Source organism: Oncorhynchus mykiss, chromosome 4 (assembly GCF_057628025.1).
Source record: "Oncorhynchus mykiss isolate SJ-2025 chromosome 4, ASM5762802v1, whole genome shotgun sequence".
Lineage (NCBI taxonomy): Eukaryota > Metazoa > Chordata > Actinopteri > Salmoniformes > Salmonidae > Oncorhynchus > Oncorhynchus mykiss.
In genome coordinates this window covers 75,510,392-75,535,000 of record NC_143025.1, presented here as the reverse complement: position 1 = coordinate 75,535,000, position 24,609 = coordinate 75,510,392, and the positions used below count along the sequence as shown (strand labels likewise).

Sequence of the window (24,609 nt, the reverse complement as noted above, 5' to 3'; positions counted from 1 at the left end):
TTGTGAGACGCAGAGTAGGTGAACGGATGATCTCCGCATGTGTGGTTCCCACCATGAATCATGGAGGAGGAGGTGTGATGGTGTTTGGATGCTTTGCTGGTGGCACTGATTTATTTAGAATTCATGGCACATTTAACCAGCAAGGCTACCAAAGCATTCTGCAGTGATACACCATCCCATCTGGTTTGCACCTAGTGGGACTATCATTTGTTTTTCAACACGACAATGACCCAACACACCTCCAGGCTGTGTAAGGGTTATTTGACCAAGAAGGAGAGTGATGGAGTGCTGCATCAGATGACCTGGCCTCCACAACCACAAACCAATTGAGATGGTTTGAGATGAGTTGGACCACGGATTGAAGGAAAAGCAGCCAACAAGTGCTCAGCATATGTGGGAGCTCCTTCAAGACAGTTGGAAAAGCTTTTCAGGTGAGTACTGAAGCTGTTTGAGAGAATGCCAAGAGTGTGCAAAGCTGTCATCAAAGCAAACGGGTGGCTACTTTGAAGAATATAAAACACATTTTTTGGGTACTACATGATTCCATATGTGTTATTTCATAGTTTTGATGTCTTCACTATTATTCTACATTGTATAAAATAGTAAAAATAAAAATAAACCCTTGAATGAGTAGGTGTGTCGGTTGAAACCCAGGTATGGTCATTCTCTGGGTAGACGTTCATGTCTTTGTCTCTCTTCAGGAGGTATATTGACTGTCCTCCCAGGCAAGCGTTTGAGCCTTTACCTTAACTACCTCCAGCCCCCCCGCCTCGTAAGTAGCCTCCCACAGAAACTCATCCCTGGGCTAAATGAGGCGTGCTCAGCCTCAGTCTGACAGCTACTTTCCCATTCCTATGTACTCTTTTTAATGCAGAAGATCCTGTGGGCAAATTGTGGCTATTAGTTTGGGCTGTGGTCTTACCTCACTATTCATTACCCATGCCTCTGAGGATAATTCTCCAGGAGGGGGTGGATGCATCTGTTAGGGGTGGCTGGCTCAGGGCCAAGCCCAGATGAGGCCATGATGACAGAGATGGCTGCCGCAATGCTTGCCGGCTGACCTCCAGCCAACACAGCCACTTTAAAGCAGCTCTGACCGACAGATGGACTTTGGGCCCTCGAGGCAATTACCTCACCATGTCTAAGGTCATATCAGGGAAGGGTAGGGGAGTAGTGATTAAAAATGCTGAAATGATAGGAGCTTGTTAGGAGTACAGTATAGCTCACAAAACGTTACATTAACCTCCATAGATTGAGACAATCCTTTTCTGGAGTGCAGTACTTAGCGTGATGAATCTGGTATTGGTCAGAAATAAATATCCAAAGTGAAACATCCCATGGGATTGACTTTCCCATCGTAGCTGAACTATATTTCCCAGATCTCCCCTTCTCATTGGCCAGAGCCCTGTCCATCAGTCAGTCAGCTCTCAGGGCCTCCACTGGGTATTGACCCAGCCCAGTGTATAGGCACTGGTTGCGTTCAGAATGTTCCGGTGCAGGAAGAGGCGGGGCTTTGCTGGGTCGCTGTGGTAATAGAAGAGGCGGAAGTGAGCACGCTCCAGCTCCTTCAGTAGGCTGAACCAATAGCGCACCACAGATGGGTCGTCCCCGCCCACCTCGAAGCCCGCCCAGTGGAGGTGGATTTCTAGTAGTAGCTGACCCACAGAGCTCAGAACCCCTTCTAGAACCAGGTTCTCTAGAATCTTCCACTCCGCACTCTCCATGTCAGCCTTCAGAACATCCACCTGGAACAGAGAGGGAGAGACTCAACAATGATAATATCTCGCAGTAGGGAGAGACATACGATGGAGAGAGGGGATAGGACTTTTGATGGAGGTGAGGGAGAGTCAGTGCAAAGAGAGAGAGAAGGTCGGTTGAAGGACAAGTAGAAGAAAGGATGTGTCTGAGTAGAGGAGGAGGGAGGATATGCCGGGGAGGGGCTGAATGTGGTATAAGGTCTGTGAAGAGGAGAAAGAGAGGTCCATTAACATTAATGTTAATAATGGCCTCAGGATATGATCTTACTGATTCATCATATGCATGGGCTACTTTCAATGCACATACTGTATATTAGGCCTTGGGCCGCCATTTAAAGATCTAATGCAGTTGTTTTTATCTCAATATTAAATAACTTCTGTGTGATTTTTATTTCTCAATTAAAATGTTCAAAAAGAAACCAAAATAGCTTCTTAGCAGAGCATTTTCTCAAGCAATCATTTTTATAGGACTGTCAGGGAGTGGTTTTGAGTGGGGATCGAAAAACTGAAAATGATATGTTATTGGCAGAGAGGTTTGGAACTTTCTTTCTTATTGGTCTGTATGGTGATGTCACCATGGAAGGCCAAAACTCCCACCAATTTCAGGCGGTCTTTTCAAACAGCAATTACACTAAAATGGCATTGTCATAATTTCACAGAATTATTCCAACCTCATAGTGTGGAAATACTGTATATATAAAACACAGAAAAATCATGTTTTGGACTGTACTGGGCCTTTAAATGTGCTGTAATGTTTCATGTCAACTCCTTGAACCCATACTGTTTCACAGCCTTATTAATGAAAGGGCTTCTCTTTGCTTTTGACATTTTATTTCACCAATTTATTCTCTCCTCTGTAACTTACTACCCTCTCATTGGCAGATTGCCTCATGGCCTCATGACATCACCATTGGCAACTTCCAATGCTGCCAATAATATTTGTCAATAGTTGACCCAAATTTTCCACAAAACAATCATATTTATCTTCCAGCACACTAGTGTTAACGCTAATGCAAGTGTTGAGTATCTGACCTGTCGAACAGAAAAACACTTCTTCAATGGCTAGAGTAAAATAACAACTTTAGCTGGCTGGCTCTCTGACAGCCCATATCCAATATCCCATAGCCACTCCATTCCTCTAAACAAAGGGCTAGCAAGACTTTACACAACCTTTATATTTCTTTAGTGACTGCAGAAATCCCTTTTCCCCCCACATTCCAAGCCTTCCTAAAAGCAGCTATCCCCCAGATAGAACTAGTCAAAATGAAGTGCTTTCTGTCTCTGGGTCTCCCAATGGATACGATCCCTCCCCAAGGCAATATAATGTTTCTAATTGGACAGACATGTCATAAAATGGGAACTTCCCTAACCAACAGGGATGTTATGACCCATGACCCCCCCAATGCGTGTGTGCAGGCTATGAAGATCTTACAAATCCCAGAATGGTTCTGCTCAAGATATACTTTTCTCAGGGTGTGTATTGAATGGGCTACTTTCAATAACTTCATTCTATTTGACAGTTTTCTTCTCCCTGATGTGTCATCAACTGGCTTGCAAGGTAAATCCCAAGGACTTCACAACATATCCCTCTCGATGTCCCCTAAGCCCACACCACCGGAAACTCGTCTGCCCTTCGCTTCCCTAGTATGAGAAATTGTGAGCCCTCAAAAAGCTGCAGTCTTACGTGAGCATCTCCATATGGCCCCACACATCTCTGAAGAGATTTCCGATCACCGCAGTGCAGAAGTGTGTGTGTGTGTGTGTGTGTGTGTGTGTGTGTGTGTGTGTGTGTGTGCGAGCGAGCGACTGAGTGTAATAGAGATATGCAGACAGAAACTACTTTGACAGGGAGGTTTGGAAGTAGGGCAATAACTAATGGATTTGGGGAGGGAGGGTAGGTGGGTGCATGGTGATTTGGCCTGAATTGTGGTCTACTGAGGGAGGTTCAGTGAGGCCGATGGGTGTTGGAGCTTTTATTTAGTTGTTTAGTGAGGCTATGCCTCAGTCTCCCTTCTCCCAAGGTCAGCAGTAGCCTTGTTGTGTCTTAAACACTGTAGTCTTAAAGCATTGCTATAAAGCAACTAGAAAATATGTCTACCATCGCCTTTTACTTTTGGGCCACACACTCAGCCAGACCTTTAATTGTGAAGTCACACTCCGCCAAACCTTTAATTGTGAAGTCTCTGTCAGCGCAGACCTTTAGTTGTGAAGTCACACTCAGCCCAGACCTTTAGTTGTGAAGTCTGTCACAGCCCAGACCTTTAGTTGTGAAGTCTCTCTCAGCCCAGACCTTTAGTTGTGAAGTCTGTCACAGCCCAGACCTTTAGTTGTGAAGTCTGTCTCAGCCCAGACCTTTAGTTGTGAAGTTTCTCTCAGCCCAGACCTTAAGTTGTGAAGTTTCTCTCAGCCCAGACCTTAAGTTGTGAAGTATCTGTCAGGCAGTAAAGTAATTGTGGTCCCTCGGGCTCAAGAGGGAGGAGGTCAGAATCACTCCATCTTTCTAATGAGGAAAAACAGAGAGCATGTTCACTGTTCACAGCCTGCTGGCTCAACGTGTGTGTGTTTACCTAACCCCTAATGGTTTAAGCCGATAAATGCACAACCACCTACACACTATTTTTTAACCACCGCCAAGGTGATGTCCTCAACAGAATCACTGAGAACCCAGATACCCTGTTATCTCTTTGTGATAAGAGAGGAACTTTACATCCTAGTCAGAGAGACACTGCAGACAATATTCAATGAGTTGAGTCGGCCTTCTGCTGGAATGAAATCCATTCAGCCATCAAACAGAAGCAGATTAGGGATAATATTTGTTTTTATGAATTCATTTCTAAACGCTTTTGAGGAAAGCTGATCGTTTGGTGTGAACAAACAAGTTGGCTGACCTCTGATGAACCTTTAGAAATGGAAACTGACACTTGAGTCTAACTAATAGGCCCATAATGATTTATTTCAGCGGCTAATTGCAGTTTTTGCAGAACTTATTGTGGCGTCCTTCATAGCCCAAAATACCAGCAACTTCATCAAGAGGCTCGAACCTCTTAACGGTTTAAAGCTGTTTGGCTGATTAACACAAGATAACAAGTTTGAGCCCAAATATGTCACAATGCTTACATGTGTTTATGACCATTTTGATACAACACAGTACACAGGTAAGCTGGGCTACAGGGATGTATTTTCTGCCTGTGTGACTCTTATGATTGTATCAAGCAGAGATGAAGTACTTTGTGTTCTTTAATTAGTGGATGTGAGGCAGGGGGAAACATATCTGAAACAGGCCTCTCCAGAGACCATCGTAATGAGCAGACATTTAATTACACTTCAATGGGATCAGGAGAGAGAGAGAGGTTCTGTTTAGACTCTCACAGCCTCCCCTAACAACTGGTCCAGGGTCTGTTCTGTTTACAAACTGTCCCCCACACCTGCATGATAACACTAACCCTAACCATGGTGAGGAAAGGCTTGCATTGTGGAGGAGTTGAAGCCATGTTGGAAGCTGTGTGTCCCTCTTGTGACAGTGTGGATGTGAGACATTAAGAAGTGACCTGATTGTCAGAAAGAGTGTCTCTGATTGTTGTTCTATTGTGCATTAGGAGAAAGCAAATCAATTTGCATGAGATCTGAAGGACTGTTGAATTGGTGTGTTCATCCCCATGGAGACAGCCTCTGATGGTGACCAGAGCGGGTATGACTCATTTATGAGCTGTGTAATCACCGATAAGGAACACAAACTAATGCATATTTTGACCTTTAGAAGCGACTCATCAGTTCTCCGTGCTATTCTTCTGTCACAAAGCCACAGAGAAGAAAGACAAACCGTTGTTTCTTTAGCACGCTGTGTACTCACATTAAAAAAATCCCAGTATGGAGATGTGTGTGTTGCTTTGCATCTAAAGCAGGTACAGGGATAGGGTCTGTTCTTTATCTGTCACACACACAGACACAGACACACACGAACACGCACCCACACGTCTTAATTATTTCTCCCACACTAATTTGTATGGTATAGTGAGCTTTGTTTCTGGTTCCAAAAGAGGAATTAATGGCTGACGCCTCTAAGCATGGACTTGCTAATGCTAGGCGCCGGTGCGTGGCTTGTTGGCATTCTGCTCAAGAGCCTGATTTAAATTTGCACTGATTAAACTGTTGCTCATGCTAAAAAGGAGAGAAAAAACAGAGTGATGAATTAGACTGAGGTACCCTGCCTTCTGGAACATGCAGTGAGAGGTTAGAATTCACAAAACGAGAGCAGCACAAATAAATTAAGTCAGATGAATTCTGTTGAGGTAGATTGATTATCTGTGTGGGAGTATCAACCCAAACCTCCTTTTTACAGCACTGATCTCACATCAACTGTAAACTCCTTTTCACTATGCAACTTCCACAAACTTGAATTATCACCGTCTTCAAGACCTCATCAAAGACTAACTCCTTCCACAGGATGTATAGCTGGGATCTCGCCCAAATATTTTTTTGATTTTTTATTAAATAATAAAACATTTTTTTTACCCCCTTTTCTCCCCAATTTTGTGGTATCCAATTGGTAGTTAGTCTTGTCCCATCACTGAAACTCCCATGCAGACTCGGGAGAGTAGAAGGTCGAGAGCAGTGTGACCTCTGAAACACAACCCAGCTGAGCCGCACTGCTTCTTGACACAATGCCCACTTAACCCGGAAGCCAGCGGCACCAATTTGTTGGAGAAAACACTGTACACCTGGCGACTGTGTCAGCGTTCATTGGGCCCTGTCCGCCACAGGAGTCTCTAGAGCGGACAAGAACATCCCTGCCAGCCAAACCCTCCCCTAACCGGGTCGACGCTGGGCCAATTGTGTGCCGCCCCATGGGTCTCCAGGTCGCGGCCAGCTGCGACAGAGCCTGGACTCTAACCAGTATCTCTAGTGGCACAGCTTTTGACCACCGTGCCACTCGGTAGGCCCTCGTCTGAATGCTTCTATTCTCACCCGAATGCTATGCATACTTTTGCTGTATTTAGGGAAGGTCGCCGTTCCACACACGCTGGCTTGTTGTTTGTTTGTGTGTGTATGTGTGTGTGTGTGTGTGTGTGTGTGTGTGCGTGCGTGCGTGCGTGCGTGTGTGTGGATGTCGTTGATCTTGTATGCAGATCCATATCTGATGAGGCAGAACACAGAGCCCTGGGGGACTTAATATTCTGAATTCTAATGTTTAAAGGAGGAAAGCCATAACTATAAGTGAGTTTTCTGCCCTCCAGCGCATGTATGCAGATCCATATCTGATGAGGCAGAACACAGAGCCCTGGGGGACTTAATATTCTGAATTCTAATGTTTAAAGGAGGAAAGCCATAACTATAAGTGAGTTTTCTGCCCTCCAGCGCAAGATGAGACATTGGAGGAATGAATGATGAGCAGTAGAGTTTCAGGAGTCAACAAGCCATACTAAAGTTCAACCTCTCAGCTCATAGGGAGAGAACAGATCCATTTTCTTATAGCCTTTTCTGGTTGAGGTGAGAAAAATAAGTAATTTTGGTTTGTTTTTATGGTGACTATTGCATGGGTTGTGTGTATTGTGGTCAAGTATAGGATTTACTGTAATAGACAGGTCCCGTACAATGTGTGCTGGGTGCTGGTAGTGGAGTATGTTGTTACTGTATTATGTACATAGAGTGCCGTCTGTCATTATTGGGATAATTACTCTATACTCCAAAAGACTAGACTGGCAGCTTTAACTTGAGGCTATTATGATCTATAATGGGTGAACGGTTTAGAATTTACAGCACTTTTTGTGCATAGTCCCCACATTTTAAGGGAGCAAAAGTATTGAGCAAATTCACATATACTGTATGTCTATTAAAGTAGACAAAGGTTAAGTATTTAGTACCAATATTGATAGCACGAAATGACTCTACAAATTTGTTGGATTTATTTTCTGTTTATTTTGTGTTTCAGATTCATTTATGCCCAATAGAAATGAATGGTAAATAATGTATTGTGCCATTTTGGAGTCACTTTTAATGTAAATGAGAATAGAATATGTTTCTGAACACTTCTACATGAATGTGGATGCTACCGTGATTACGGATAATCCTGAATGAATCGTGAATAATGTACAAAAAGACAATGAACAAAAAGTGCTGTAATTTCTCAATGGTTCACTCAAAATATATGAAAATACACTCAAATTAAAGCAGACAGTCAACACTTTAACCCTATAGCTATAAGTATAGAGCCAAAATTTGTAAAAAATGCCAATAAATACAGAGGGCCCTGTGTACTCTCTGGGTATAATCCCATACATGAGTTATTCGTTATGTTTGACTCAGGCGACATTGGCCCATTTGTAATCTCCCTTTACCCATAAACCCCTTCTCCTCTCTCTGTGCATTCTGACCTGTCTGTGTCCAAAGTCATTGAGAATGGTGGCCAGTTTCTTGGTGTTGCTGTGCTGTCGTTGGGCGGGGATGGCTGGGTTGGGTTCCCTCCAGTCTACGGAGAGACGATGGAGCCACATGTCTGACTCCTGTAGGTGGGCCTGCCTAAGGCTGGGGTCAAAACAGTGCACCTCACAGCCCGCCCTGGCCAGAGAGCGCTCCACAGTCTTATCTTCCATACCCAACCTATGGTAGAGAGAGAGGGGAGGGAGGAAGAGAGAGAGACCGAGAGAAAAGGTTATATACAGCATATTTGATGGATGGTTGAGTGGATGGCTACAGATAGAATTATATATGGCATATCGTATAAGGACTTCTGTTTGTACATCTGATGGAGCTGAAAAGTATTGCTCACTTCAGCAGCTCAATTAATAATTCAGAGGAAGGCTGAAAGTATGGGAGGATATGAGCAGAAACATATTTGATTTCTTCTTGATTGTTTTCAAGACTGACAAAGGCTTGTTTTGCCCCTCCCTCTCTTCCCTGTTTTCCCACTGGGCACAAACATCAATTCAATGTCCATTCCACATTGGTTCAATGTAATTTCATTGAAATGCCTTGGAAACAACGTTGATTCAACTGGTGTGTGTCAAATCAAATGTTATTTGTCAGGTGCTTTGAAAAATAAATTGGTGTAGACTAACAATGAAATACTTACTTACTGGCCCTTCCCAACAATGCAGAGAGAAAGAAAATAGAGAAACAATATAAAACTAATGACACGTAATAATACAAGCAATAATAAACACACAATAAGTAACGATAACTTGGCTATGACTTGGGTGGCTGGAGTCTTTGAAAATGTTTAGGCCTTCCTCTGACACCGCCTGGTATAGAGGTCCTGGAGGGACCCTGGCAGGGAGCTCGGCCCGGGCGATGCACTGGGCAGTACACACTACCCTCTGTAGTGCCTTGCAGTCGGATGCCAAGCAGTTGCCATACCAAGCGGTGATGCAGCCAGTCAATATGCTCTCAATGGTGCAGCTGTAGAATTATTTGAGTATTTGAGGCCCCATGCCAAACCTTTTCAGCCTCCTGAGGGGGAAGAGGTGTTGTCGTGGCCTCTTCACGATTGTGTTGGTGTGTGTGGAGCATGACAGATCCTTAGTGATGTGGACACCAAGGAACTTGAAGCTCTTGATTCGCTCCACTACAGACCTGTCGACGTGCATGGGGGTGTGCTCGGTCCTCCGTTTCCAGTTGTCCACGATCAGCTCCTTTATCTTGCAGATGTTGAATAAGATATTGTTGTCCTAGCACCACACTGCCAGGTCTCTGACCTCCTCCCTTTATGCTGTCTCATTGTCATCAGTGATCAGGCCTATCACCGTCAGCAAACTTAATGATGGTGTTGGAGTCATGCGTGGCCACGCATTCATGGGTGAACAGGGAGTACACCCATGAGTACACACATGCACATCCCATCAGGAAGTTCAGGATCCAGTTGCAGAGGCTGGTGTTCAGTCCCAAGGTCCTGAGCTTAGTGATGAGCTTGGAGGGCACTATAATGTTGAACGTGGAGCTGTAGTCAATGAACAGCATTCTCACATAGGTGTTCCTTTTGTCCAGGTGGGAAAGAGCAGTGTGGAGTGCAATGGAGATTGCGTCATCTATGGATCTGTTGGGGTGGTATGTGAATTGGAGTGGGTCCAGGGTGTCTGGGATGATGGTGTTGATGTGAGCCATGACCAGCCTTTCACAGCATTTCATGGCTACAGAAGTGAGTGCTTGGTGTTCTTGGGCACAGGGACTATGGTGGTCTGCTTGAAACATGTAGGTACTACAGACTGAGTCAGGGAGAGGTTGAAAATGTCAGTGAAGACACTTGCCAGTGTACTCTGAGTATGCGTTCTGATAATCCATCTGGCCCAGCGGCCTTGTGAATGTTAACCTGTTTAAGGTCTTACATTGGCTACGGAGAGCGTGATCACACAGTCGTCCGGGATAGCTGGTGCTCTCATGCATGGTTCAATGTTGCTTGCCTCAAAGTGAGCATAGAAAGCATTTACCTTGTCTGGTACACTCTAAGGAAAAATTATGCCAAAATAGTTATTTGTGGAGGGATAGGGTTCTACCAAGAACCCTTTTGATCAGAAGAACCCTTCTTGGAAGACAAGGCAAATGGTTCTATCTAGAACCTTTAACATCCTAAGAACCGTTTTTGGAAGAAAGGGTTCCTTGTTGATTCTTTGGAAGGAAATAAAGGTTCTTCACAGAACCATATATAATATTTCCCAGCATGTTTTATTGCAGGGAGATTTTCAGAATTGTTTGTTTTACTTTAATATCTGTGTTTTTGCATTTACATTGATTGGTTAATAACTGTAATGCTATACAAAGACAAATAACACACTTTTCTAAACTAATCCAATCTGTTGGATTTATTACACCCATTTCTGAGATGGTTGTTCCAGTTTAGATGATTGAGGTCGTCTCAGTATTCAATTTCCACTACCCTGGCAGTCATTCTGAATGGAAGTTGCGGGTGATTAACAATTCCTCTTTTGGATATCCTCGCTGGAACTCGGGCTGGATTCCAATAGGAATTGCCCATCACTTTGCAAACCAGCATAATGGGACTTGCAGGCCTGATGTGGCTTGTAACCAGGAGATAACTAGGCCATCAAATAAAGGCATTATGATATATGTTATATATTGTCATAAATAATACAATTTTAAAGGCTAATAAGGCTGGTGGAACCGTTCATAGAGGGTTCTAGGAAGAACCGTTAGATTATAAAATGGTTCTTGGTAGAACCCTTCAGAGTGTTCTAGGCAGAACCCTTCATAGAGGGTCCCAGGTAGAACAATATACAGGGGGTTCTACATAGAGGGTTCTCTCTCTCTCTCTCTCTCTCTCTCTCCTCTCCTCGCCTCTCCTCTCCTCTCCCCCCCCCCCCCCCCCCCCCCCCGCCTCTATCTCCATCTCCCTGTCTGTGTATCTGAGTGTGTTGTTCGTGATGTGGCTCGCTGTATCTCTATACAGTAATTGTGGCTCAGGGAGTATCTCTCAAAGCTAATTTCTCATGGATGAGCTACTCTGGTCCCCCATGATCCCCACAATCATGCGTTTAGGAGGGGGATGCAGGGATGAGATGAGAGAGGTAAGGGCAGGGAGGGAAATGCTGCCTTCAGACATCTCTGTTACTCTCTCTGCTAAATGATTCAGTTAACACAACCACTAATGGTATCATAGCTGGACCTACCAGGAAAATGGCTTGTTCTTCACTATCGTTTTAGTCAAAAAATACTTCAGATGACAGGGCTTGCTGTTTTGATGAGAGGATGGGGGAAAAGACAAAGTACCTTCAATGGTGACTCTTTGTGCATCCCAAATGGCTCCCTATTCCCTTTTTTTATATATAATAATCTATATATTTTTTAAACTTTATTTAACTCAGCAAGTCAGTTAAGAACACATTCTTATTTTCAATGATGGCCTAGGAACAGTGGGTTAACTGCCTTGTTCAGGGGCACAACGACAGGTTAAGGTCCCTAAGGGCAATGGTCAAAAGTAGTGCACAATACAGAGAATAGGATGCCATTTGGGATGCACCCCATGTCTGTCTGTCTGCTTCCCTGGAGAAAATGTCTGATAGAAGAGGGTGGTAATCACACAGTGTCTGCAGGTAGTTATCCTCTGTCCCACAAGACTGTGTGGTGAAAGCGGGGAAAGACAGAACCGCTGCTGTCAGAGAGAACAGTTCTTCAAACATGGGGATTATAGCGGATTCCCTGTTGACCGTGGTGTCATGACAACCACAAAGGTGTGTGTGTGTGTGTGTGTGTGTGTGTGTGTGTGTCGGGGGTGGGGGTTATGACACAAGGGTGGACTATGGTCATTTTAGCTTTATCAACACCAGCACCGCTTCTAATGATCCCTGATCCCATGTAGGATCACATATTCTGGGTAATAAGTGATCCTCTATCCATCTCTCACTCTCTTATCCCCCCTCTCTCTATCCATCTACCATCCATATCTCCTCCAACCTGTTAAACCATATCCACTATCCAGTTACAAGGAGCACAAATATGATGGTGAGTGAGGTCTCTGAAAGTCAAAGAAGAACACTTCTTCCTTTCTGCACTACTTAAGATATGGAGACTATGAGACTGAAGATGAGGACTATGGGACTGGGGATGAGGACTATGGGACTGGGGATAAGTACTATGGGACTGAGGATGAGGACTATGGGACTGGGGATGAGGACTATGGGACTGGGGATGAGGACTATGGGACTGGGGATGAGGACTATGGGACTGTGGATGAGGGCTATGGAACTAGGGATGAGGACTATGGGACTGGGGATGAGGGCTATGGGACTGGGGATGAGGACTATGGGACTGGGGACGAGGACTATGGAACTGGGGATGAGGGCTATGGGACTGGGGATGAGGGCTATGGGACTGGGGATGAGGGCTATGGGACTGGGGATGCGGGCTATGGGACTGGGGATGAGGGCTATGGAACTGGGGATGAGGGCTATGGGACTGGGGATGAGGGCTATGGAACTGGGGATGAGGGCTATGGGAATGGGGATGAGGGCTATGGGACTGGGGATGAGGGCTATGGGACTGGGGATGAGGGCTATGGGACTAGGGATGAGGGCTATGGGACTGGGGATGAGGGCTATGGAACTGGGGATGAGGACTATGGGACTGGGGATGAGGGCTATGGAACTGGGGATGAGGGCTATGGGACTGGGGATGAGGGCTATGGAACTGGGGATGAGGGCTATGGAACTGGGGATGAGGGCTATGGAACTGGGGATGAGGGCTATGGAACTTGGGACTGCATTAGGGGAATTTCTGAGTGACTCCATTAACACACAGCAGTTCTGCTCTGTGTGCTACACCTCCAGGGCAGGAATAGAGGGAGAGAAAAGGAGAGAGAGAAACAGAAAGAGAGTGAAAGACATACAGAAAACTAGAGTGGTGGGAGGGAGGAAAGGGATGGATAGAATGAGAAAAAGGAAGTAGAGATGGGGGTAAAGTATGGGTCCTTGGTATTTCATGTGTGAAATCACACCATGGTCCCCCATGCGATGCGCCAGGCCAATGAAAGAACATCTGCTCATCCTGCCTGGGCACCGCCACTCACGCCTCGTTTAACAGCACGCACGTAGCGCACGCACAGACACACTATGATATTTTACATTTGTGTTTGACAGATCTTAATTTGGAGCAGTGGAGCGTAGTGTTGGGTGGACTTGGGCGGGGGGGGGGGGGGGGGGTTATTAGGTAAAGAAGGACACAATTCTCCTGGGGATAAAATACCAGACATTCCTGGCTACAGCATGACAACCAACTATCTACAGACGGGTGTGTGTGTGTGTGTGCGTGTGCGTGTGCGTGTGCGTGATAGATAGATAGATAGATAGATAGATAGATAGATAGATAGATAGATAGATAGATAAAGAGAGAGACACAGACAGAGAAAGAAAGAGAGAAATCTAGGCCACGGACAGGGGACAGGAAAGAAAGAAATCTAGGCCACGGACAGGGGACAGGAAAGAGGGAGAGATACTCAGGGGTATAACTTCTAATGTCATTTTAATGACCTCTCCTGAAATATTTCTTTTCAGAACACGACCCTGGTTGATTTACTGTTGCAGGTATTTATTACCAGCAGTTTCCTCTGCTGATGTGGGCTGTTTGTTATTATTGTATTCGTCAGAGCTTGGTTGGAGGAGCTTAGATATGATCCTGGCTCGTCTTCAGATGATAATATACAGTACATAAACAAAAGTATGTGGACACCCCTTCAAATTAGTGGATTCGGCAATTTCAGCCATAACTGGGGATAGGACTGGTGTATAAAATCGAGCACACAGTCGTGCAATCACCATAGACAAACATTGGCAGTAGAATAGCCCATAGAGCTCAGTGACTTTCAATGTGGCACCGTCATAGGATACCACCTTTCCAACAAGTCAGTTCATCAAATTTCTGCCCCGCTAGAACTGTCCCGGTCAACTGCCCCAGGCAACAACGGCTCAACCGCGAAGTGGTAGGCCACACAGGCTCACAGAACAGGATCGCCAGGTGCTGAAGTGCGTAGCGCGTAAAAATTGCCTGTCCTTGGTTGCAACACTCACTACTACGTTCCAAATTGCCTCTGGAAGCAACGTCAACACAATAACTGTTTGTCGGGAGCTTCATGAAATGGGTTTCCATGGCCGAGCAGCTGCACTCAAGCCTCACCAAATGCAAAGCGTCGGCTGGAGTGGTATAAAGTTTGGTGGAGGAGGAATAATTGTCTGGGGCTGTTTTTCATGGTTCGGGCTAGGCCGTTTAGTTCCAGTGAACGGAAATCTTAACGTTACAGCATACAATGACATTCTAGACAATTCTGTTCTTCCAACTTTGTGCCAACACTTTCTTGTTTCAGCATGACAATGCCCCGTGCACAAAGGGAGGTCCATACAGAAATAGATTTTTGAGATCAGTGTGGAATACTTGACTGGCCTGCAAAGAGCCCTGACCTCAACCCCAATGAACACCTTTGGGATGAATTGGAACGCCGACTGCGAGCCAGGCCTAATCGCCCAACATCAGTGCCCGACTTCACTAATGCTCTTGTGGCTGAATGGAAGTCACCACAGCAATGTCCCAACATCTAGTGGAAAGCCTTCCCAGAAGAATGGAGGCTGTTATAGCAGCAAATGGGAGGACCAACTCAATATTAATGCCCATGATTTTGGAATGAGATGTTCAATGAGCAGGTGTCTACATACTTGAGTGTACAAAACATGAGGAACATCTGCTATTTCCATGACGCAGAATGACCAGGTGAATTATTTTGGTCATGTAGTGTATCAAGTACTCTAAAAGGATGGTCATGATTTATGACTTATTTTATGAAGGATGCAGGTTGTGTGAGGTCACATATTCAGAACTGTTGAAGATGCTATTGGTAGCACCTGTGTGCATCTTCAAAATGCCCCCTTAGTGAAATTAACCTATTTATAATGTTTCCCCAATCTCTCTCTCTCTCTCTCTCTCTCTCCCTCTCTCCCTCTCTCCCTCTCTCTCTCCCTCTCCCTCTCCCTCCCTCCAATACTTTCCAGATGTGTGGCAAGGTCCCATTGGTTTCATGGTGCAATAGCTTCGTGGCTGTCTCTCTCTCCACTATAAAATACTCTTGTCCACAGTTTGTATCCTCAAATATCACTGGAACTGGTAGTTCCGTACATATAGGACCAAAGGTTATGTGAACAGCCACGCTGAAAGGAACAAACCAGATTTCATCATGGTTGGCTTGACCTTTTCCTGACCAAGACCAAATCTGGGCACCAGTTACAGGTCTGTTATTCTCTGGTCGATTAGAGGGAAAACGCACTTAATGATGATCTGTACTTCCTATCTCTCTCTCACTCTCATCCCCCCTCTCTCTCGCTAACCCATCTCTCTCTCTCTCTCTCTCTCTCTCTCTCTCTCTCTCATCCCCCCCTCTCACTAACCCATCTCTCTCTCGCTCTCTCTCTCTCTCATCCCCCCTCTCTCTTGCTAACCCATCTCTCTCTCTCTCTCTCATCCCCCCTCTCTCTCACTAACCCATCTCTCTCTCTCTCTCACTCTCACCCCCCCTCTCTCACTAACCCCTCTCTCTCTCTCTCTCTCTCTTTCTCACTCTCACCCCCCTCTCTCACTAACCATCTCTCTCTCTCACTCTCATCCCCCCTCTCTCTCGCTAACCCATCTCTCTCTCTCTCTCTCATCCCCCCTCTCTCTCACTAACCCATCTCTCTCTCTCTCTCTCTCACCCCCCCTCTCTCACTAACCCCTCTCTCTCTCTCTCTCTCTCTCTCTTTCTCACTCTCACCCCCCTCTCTCACTAACCCATCTCTCTCTCTCTCTCTCATCCCCCCTCTCTCTTGCTAACCCATCTCTCTCTCTCTCTCTCATCCCCCCTCTCTCTCACTAACCCATCTCTCTCTCTCTCACACTCTCACCCCCCCTCTCTCACTAACCCCTCTCTCTCTCTCTCTCTCTCTTTCTCACTCTCACCCCCTCTCTCTCTCTCTCTCTCTCTCTCTCTCTCTCATCCCCCCCTCTCACTAACCCATCTCTCTCTCGCTCTCTCTCTCTCTCATCCCCCCTCTCTCTTGCTAACCCATCTCTCTCTCTCTCTCTCATCCCCCCTCTCTCTCACTAACCCATCTCTCTCTCTCTCTCACTCTCACCCCCCCTCTCTCACTAACCCCTCTCTCTCTCTCTCTCTCTCTTTCTCACTCTCACCCCCCTCTCTCTCTCTCTCTCTCTCTCTCTCTCTCATCCCCCCCTCTCTCTCGCTAACCCATCTCTCTCTCTCTCTCTCTCTTTCTCTCTCTCACCCCCCCTCTCTCTCACTAACCCCTCTCTCTCTCTCTCTCTCTCTCACTCTCACTCCCCCTCTCTCACTAACCCATCTCTCTCTCTCACTCTCATCCCCCCTCTCTCTCGCTAACCCATCTCTCTCTCTCTCTCTCTCTCTCTCTCTCTCTCTCTCTCTCTCTCTCTCTCTCTCTCTCTCTCTCTCTCTCTCTCTCTCTCTCTCTCTCCTACAGTTGTGATGTGAGTGATAAGCGAGGTGATATACTCCTGTTGATCGGCTATTACAAGAGTCTATCAAACTAATGTGGCAGACAAAACCAACCCACAGATCATTAGATCAATACAGACAGGTATATATATACACACAGTATATGATGTACTTTTATAGCGTACTTTGACATGAGTGGGCATTACTAAAAGTAACATTATGAAAAGTGTCCGTTTTTGACAAAAGGATAAATTACTTTAGTAGATATGGTACGGCCCGGTATTACTCTGGAGCTTTGTCATGTGTGTTTGTGCGTGTGTGTGTATATGTGTGTGTGTGTATATGTGTGTGCATTTCACTTGTATCTGTGTGTGTTCATCAGTCACCAATAACAAATCCGATACGTTTCCCTCCAACCAATTCATGTGACCTTTGACCCTGCTATAAACAGGCAGACAGCCAACAGTGAGGTGTAATCCCTAAAGGTTTACTGCCGCATTCCCACCCCTTTATTCCTGCTCCCCGCCCCCCTCACCTCTACCCTCCTATACTGTCTGTCTTGTACTCTCCTCTACCATTCTCAACCCTTCTCTATAGTCCTCTACCCTCCACTATCCTCCCCTGCCCCCACTTATCCTCCCCTACCCTCCCTTATCCTCCCCTACCGTCCTCTACCGAATTCTACCGTCCTCAGCCCTCCTCTTCCCTGATCTACCCTCCTCTACCATCCTCTACCGACCTCAACACTCCTCTACCGTCCTCTACCCTCCTCTACCGTCCACTACCGACCTCAACACTCCTCTACCGTCCTCTACCCTCCTCTACCGTCCTCTACTCTCCTCTAACGTCCTCTACCCTCCTCTACCGTCGTCTACCGTCCTCTACTCTCCTCTACCATTCTCCACCGTCCTCTAACCTCCTCTATAGTCCTCTACCGTCCTCTACTCTCCTCTACCATTCTCCACCGACCTCAACACTCCTCTACCGTCCTCTACCCTCCTCTACCGTCCACTACCGACCTCAACACTCCTCTACCGTCCTCTACCGTCCACTACCGACCTCAACACTCCTCTACCGTCCTCTACCCTCCTCTACCGTCCTCTACTCTCCTCTACCGTCCTCTACCCTCCTCTACCGTTGTCTACCGTCCTCTACTCTCCTCTACCATTCTCCACCGTCCTCTAACCTCCTCTATAGTCCTCTACCGTCCTCTACTCTCCTCTACCATTCTCCACCGTCCTCTACCCTCCTCTACCGTCCTCTACCGTCCTCTACTCTCCTCTACCATTCTCCACCGTCCTCTAACCTCCTCTACCGTCCTCTACCGTCCTCTACTCTCCTCTACCATTCTCCACCGTCCTCTAACCTCCACTATAGTCCTCTACCGTCCTCTACTCTCCTCTACCATTCTCCACCGTCCTCTACCCTCCTCTACCGTCCTCTACCGTCCTCTACTCTCCTCTACCATTCTCCACCGTCCTCTAACCTCCTCTACCTTCCTCTACCTTCCTTTACCATCCTCTACCCTCTTCTACCCTTCTCTACGGTCCTCTGCCATCCTCTACCCTCCTCTATGTCCTCAACTCTCCCCTGCCGTCCTCTACCCTCCCCTACCCTCCTCTACCGTCCTCTACCCTCATTTACACTCCTCTACCCTTCTCTAAAGTCCTCTACCATCCTCTACTGTCCTTTACCCTCCTCTACCGTACTATACCCTCCTCTACCCTCATCTACCCTCCTATAACGTCCTCTACCCTCCTCTACTGTCTACCCTCCTCTACCGTCTTCTACTCTCCTCTACGCTCCTCTGCCGTCCTTTATGTCCTCAACCCTCCCCTGCCACCCCCCTCTTTACCGTCCTCTCCCTTCCTCTACCGTCCTTTACCGTTCACTACCATCCTCTGCCATCTTGTACCCTCATCTACCGTCCTGTACCGTCCGGTACCCTCCTCTAACGTCCTGTACCCTCCTCTAACATCCTGTACCCTCCCCTATCGTCCTCTACTGCCCTCTACACTCCTCTACCCTCCTCTACGTTCCTCTACTGTCCTCTACTCTCCTCTACGTCCTCTACCCTCCTTTACTGTCCACTACCCTCCTCTACGTCCTCTACCCTCTACTGTCCTCTAAGCTCCTCTACCCTTATCTATGCTCCTCTACCGTCCTCTACCTTACTCTACCCTTCTCTAACGTCCTCTACTCTCGTCTACCTTCCTCTACCATCCTCTACCCTCTTCTACCCTCCTCTACGCTCCTCTGCCGTCCTCTACCCTCCTCTATGTCCTCAACTCTCCCCTGCCGTCCTCTACCCTCCCCTACAGTCCTCTACCCTCCCCTACAGTCCTCTACCCTCCTCTACAGTCCTCTACGCTCCTCTACCCTCTACACTCCTCTACTGTCCTCTTCCCTCCTCTACCCTCCCCTACAGTCCTCTACCCTCCTCTACAGTCCTCTACCCTCCTCTACCCTCGTATACGCTCCTCTACCCTCATCTACAGTCCTCTACCCTCCTTTACCCTCGTCTACGCTCCTCTACCCTCCTCTACCTTCCTCTACCCTCGTCTACGCTCCTCTACAGTCCTCTTCCCACCTCTACCCTCCCCTACAGTCCTCTACCCTCCTCTACTGGCTACCCTCCTCTAGCGTCCTCTACCCTCATTTACACTCCTCTACCTTCCTCTACTGTCCTCTATACTCCTCTACCCTCCTCTACGTCCTCTACCCTCCTCTACGTTCCTCTACGTCCTCTACTGTCCACTACCCTCCTCTACCCTCCTCTACGTCCTCTACCCCCTACAGTCCTTTACCCTCCTTTATGTCCTCAACCCTCCCCTGCCACCTTCCCCTACCGTCCTCTACCCTCATTTACACTCCTTTACCTTCCTCTACTGTCTTCTACACTCCTCTACCCTCCTCTACGTCCTCTACCCTCCTCTACACTCCTCTACGTCCTCTACCCTCCTCTACTGTCCACTACCCTCCTCTACCCTCCTCTACGTCCTCTACCCTCTACCGTCCTCTACGTTCCTCTACCCTCGTCTATGCTCCTCTACCATCCTCTACCCTCTACCCTCCTCTACATCCTCTACCCTCCTCTACGTCCTCTACCTTCCTCTAAAGTCCTCTACTCTCCTCTAAAGTCCTCTAAAGTCATCTTCCGCCTTCTACCCGCTTTCTACACGCCTTCTACCATCCTCCACCGTCCTCTACCCTCCTCTGCCATCCTCTACCGTCCTCTACCGTCCACTACCATCCTCTACCATCCTCTACCATCCTCTTCCCTCCTATACTGTCCTTTACTTTCCCTCTTAGTGTCCAGAGCCTGCTTACTGCCAACCCTGCAGCTGTCAGCACACCTGTGCGGTCTCTCAACACCCACATTAATAGGCCCTCCAGGGGTTTAATCTATTTAACCCTCCACTCTACCATGCTGCCACTGCCAAGCCCAGCCAGTCCAGCTCAGCCCTGGAAATACAGCAGAGACACAGCCTCTCCTGGAAGGTCAAATACCGTTATAACCTGCAATATAGCCACCAGATTACCTGACACTCACTCCAGAGATATGATGTGATTGGTTTGGGCCAGGCTGTTCCTATGTGCGTGCGTGCGTGTATATGCCCGTGCTGTGTGTGTGTGCATGCGGAGGTGTGTATGCATTCGTGTGCATGTTTGTGTGTGTGTGTGTGTGCGTGCCTGTGTGTGTGTGTACTCACCCCAGAGAGTAGACCCGGCAGTGTTGGATGTGTATCCGTTGTGCCAGGCTGTACCTGCTGTCCAGACACACTGCCCAGCGCCCCTCTGGCCCCTCCTGACCTCCCTGTACCACGGGGCTCTCTGGGGAAGGGGGGGCACAAAACACCTGTAGGTAGACAGGGGTCATAAATGCACCTGTCCCCCAAAATATCCTTGTCATCATTATTATCATCGCCATCGTTATCATTATCGTAATTGTGATCACCATCGTTGTCATTAGCGTAATCGTTATAATCATCGCCATCGTTACCATTATCGTAATTGGTATCATCCTCACCATCGTTAACATTATCGTAATTGGTATCACCATCGTTATAATCATCCACGTCATATACCATAGTTATGCTTGCCCCTGTCCCATCACATGTTCACCACACACACCCACATACTGTACACACATTCTGAGATTCATTCACCAGGTGCCTTATTCCTATTTCAACATGTTTTTCTTTCTCATCTTGCAGCACTCTCTCAATTTCTCCTCCTCTACCCCTCGCCTTCTTTTCCTTTTGGTTTCAGTAAAGGAGAAAAGATTGGATTTAGTGTTAAGAAATGCACCCTCCATCCTTAACATGATTCTCCATCCCACAACAAGTGACAGGGCACCTTCATCTTGTCTTAATGTTCAAGGATTCCATTGACAAAGGAGAAAGAAAACGCTTCCCAAGGTGAATGACAGGTTCAGCTAGTGCCAGTCAACAATTCAATTGTGTGTGTGTGTGTGTGTGAGCGTCCTGAATGTCTGAGTGTGTGTGGGAGGTTTTGAAACAGACAGGATTTATGACTGTTTGCTGTCTGATTGCTTTATCTCTACTGTCTCCAGAGACTGTCTGAACTTGACTGGGCCAGCGGACATTGACAGAGACTGAGACTGATCATGTACTGTAATCACAATGTCTTTCCCTTACAGACTGCAGCTTAGGCTGTGTGGCTCCCTGTGTGGGATACTGTCCAGTCCACTGCTCTGCAGAGACCAGTGCCTAATCCTTCTCTTTCTGAACCTCATTGAACCATCATGTTAATAACGGTCTGACTAAAACCATGATTTGATCTGTGTTCTGATCTCTCCTGCATTGTATCATAGTGATCCTGTGCTAGACCCATATCCATGTCTGTTATTCGTCTCTTACAGCATTCATTAACCACTCCATCTGCCCTTTACAAAGTCTGTTGACATTTCTGCATTCTTTCCCATGCCACAAAAAATAATGGACAAATGTTTCCTATCTGTAAGGAGTCTAGAATCTTTAGGGGCGTTCTTTCTCTTTGTGATGTCATAAGGCTTTGGAATGTCTTGTTTCTGACTGCTTCAATCTTTAGAGGAGAAGCATTTATCCATAGAGATGAATATGCCATTTAGCCTCTCCTAACAGAGCTTATGACATAAAAGGAAGGCAGGACGTAACAAGGACATTGTAAAAAAGGGCCATACCAAAAACATAAAATACAGAATGGAATAGACTTTTTATCCATCCATGTATTGCTGTGGTAGCGATGATTCTGTCATATTGGAAGATTTTTGCTTTGCTGTTGAAGTTCATAATGCGGTTGCTATGTGCTGTAGCGGTTCATAATTGCATAACCAGCAAAAGTGTGTGGTATAGGTAGCAACACATCTGCCACGCTGATCTTCAACACCAGGGGTGCATGCTCAGTCCCCTCCTGTACTCCCTGTTCACCCACAACTGCATGGCCAAGAGTGACTCCAACACCATCATTAAGTTTGCAGACGACACAACAGTGGTAGGCCTGATCACCAACAACGACAAGACAGCCTACAGGGAGGAGGTCAGAGACCTGGCCTGGTGCCTGAATAACAACCTTTCCCTCAACGTAACCAAGACTAAGGAGATGATTGTGGACTACAGGAAAAGGAGGACCGAGCACACCCCCATTCTCATCGACGGGGCTGTAGTGGAGCAGTTTGAGAGCTTCAAGTTCCTTGGTGTACACATCAACAACAAACTAGAATGGTCCAAACACACCAAGACAGTCGTGGAGAGGGCACAACAAAGCCTATTCCTCCTCAGGAAACTAAAAAGATGTGGTATGGGTCCTCAGATCCTCAAAAGGTTCTACAACTGCAACATCGAGCTGGTTGCATCACTGCCTGGTAAAGCAATTGCTCAGCCTCTGGCCGCAAGGCACTACAGAGGGTAGTGCGTACGGCCCAGTACATCACTGGTGCTAAGCTGCCTGCCATCCAGGACCTCTACCAGGCGGTGTCAGAGGAAGGCCCTAAAAATTGTCAAAGACCCCAGCCACCCCAGTCATAGACTGTTCTCTCTACTACCGCATGGCAAGCGGTACAGGAGTACCAAGTCTAGGACAAAAAGGCTACTCAATAGTTTTTACCTCCAAGCCATAAGACTCTTGAACAGGTAATAAAATGGCTACCGGACTATTTTCATTGTGTGCTCCCCCCAACCCCTCTTTTACACTGCTGCTACTCTCTGTTTATCATATATGGACAGTCTCTTTAACTATACATTCATGTACATATGTACATACTACCTCAATTGGGCCGACCAACCAGTGCTCCCGCACATTGGCTAATCGGGCCATCTGCATTGTGTCCCATCCACCACCCGCCAACCCCTCTTTAACGCTACTGCTACTCTCTGTTCATCATATGTGCATAGTCACTTTAACCATATCTACATGTACATACTACCTCAATCAGCCTGACAAACCGGTGTCTGTATGTAGCCTCGCTACTGTATATAGCCTGTCTTTTTACTGTTGTTTTATTTCTTTACCTACCTATTGTGCACCTAATACCTTTTTTTGCACTATTGGTTAGAGCCTGGAAGTAAGCATTTCACTGTAAGGTCTACTACACCTGTTGTATCCAGCGCACTTGACAAATAAACTTTGATTTGATTTGGGTATTGAACAGTATTGGCCCATCAAATGTTTTACTGTATCAGTATTCTTTCTATATCATGAGCTATGATGAATCTACTCTGTACAGAGAGGTTGTGACACTGTTGTCATTTTGAATACACTGCAACACTGCAATATGTTATATTTATCAATCGTGTGTGTGTGTGTGTGTTTGTTTGCTTGTGTGATTGTGTGCTTGTATGTGTGTGTGTGTGTGTGTGTGTGTGTGTGTTTGTGTGTGTGTGTATATATATATATATATATATATATATATATATATATATATATACTGAGTGGACAAAACATTAGGAACACCTTCCTAATATTAAGTTGCACCCCCCCCCCCCCCCCCCCCCCCTTTTGCCCTCAGAACAGCCTCAGTCCGTCAGGGCATGGACTCTACAAGGTGTTAAAGCATTACACAGGGATGCTGGCCCATGTTGACTCTAATGCTTCTCACAGTTATGTCAACTAGGCTGGATGTCCTTTGGGTGAAGGACCATTCTTGATACACATAGGAAACTGTTGAGTGTGAAAAACCCAGCAGCGTTCCAGTTCTTGACACACTCAAACCGGTGCGCCTGGTACCTACTACCATCCCCTGTTCAAAGGGGATATTATGTCTTGCCCATTCACCCTCTGATTTGCACACACACAATCCATGTCTCAATTGTCTCAAGGCTTAAAAATCCTTCTTTAACCTGTCTCCTCCTCTTCATTGACACTGATTGAAGTGGATTTAACAGGTGACATCAATAAGAGATCTTAGCTTTCACCTGGATTAACTTGGTCATGTCCTGGAAAGAGAAGGTGTTCCTAATGTTTTGTACAGTCAGTGTATATGTGTGTGTGTTTATACAGTATGTATGTGTGTGTAATTCTATTAATTGCACAATCCCAGTGCAGCGTGTCTCTCTCAGAGGCTGAGTTCTGCCAACCACGACGTCAGTCAGAATTACTGCTGAGGTACACTGTAATCTCCATGGCAACTCCCTCTCCGCCTGTCAGTGTAGATGATGGATGACTCACCCCCAACTACCCGCCTTCACGCACCCCTCCCTCCACCCACACGAACAACCACCCCTCCATCCACACACACACACACACCCCTCCACACACACACACACACACACACACACACACACACACACACACACACACACACACACACACACACACACACACACACACACACACACACACACACACACACACACACACACACACACACACACACTCCCCCAAAGGCTTATTCATTATGAGCAGCATGCCTGCCAT

General features: G+C 46.6%; 1 protein-coding gene across 1 annotated transcript in view; it reads right to left on the bottom strand.

Annotated features, from left to right (window-relative positions):
- Nucleotides 1–1,336: 1,336 nt before the first annotated feature.
- Nucleotides 1,337–24,609, bottom strand: part of LOC110522374 (putative methyltransferase-like protein 24) — a 58,706-nt gene continuing 35,433 nt past the window's right edge. Inside the window, exons 3-5 of the mRNA XM_021600724.3 lie at nt 20,406–20,551; nt 8,129–8,354; nt 1,337–1,745 (exon numbers count right to left, since the gene is read on the bottom strand). Of these exons, the coding sequence (XP_021456399.3) occupies nt 1,428–1,745; nt 8,129–8,354; nt 20,406–20,551 (690 nt within the window). The 3' untranslated portion in view covers nt 1,337–1,427. The remainder of the gene's footprint in view (nt 1,746–8,128; nt 8,355–20,405; nt 20,552–24,609) is intronic.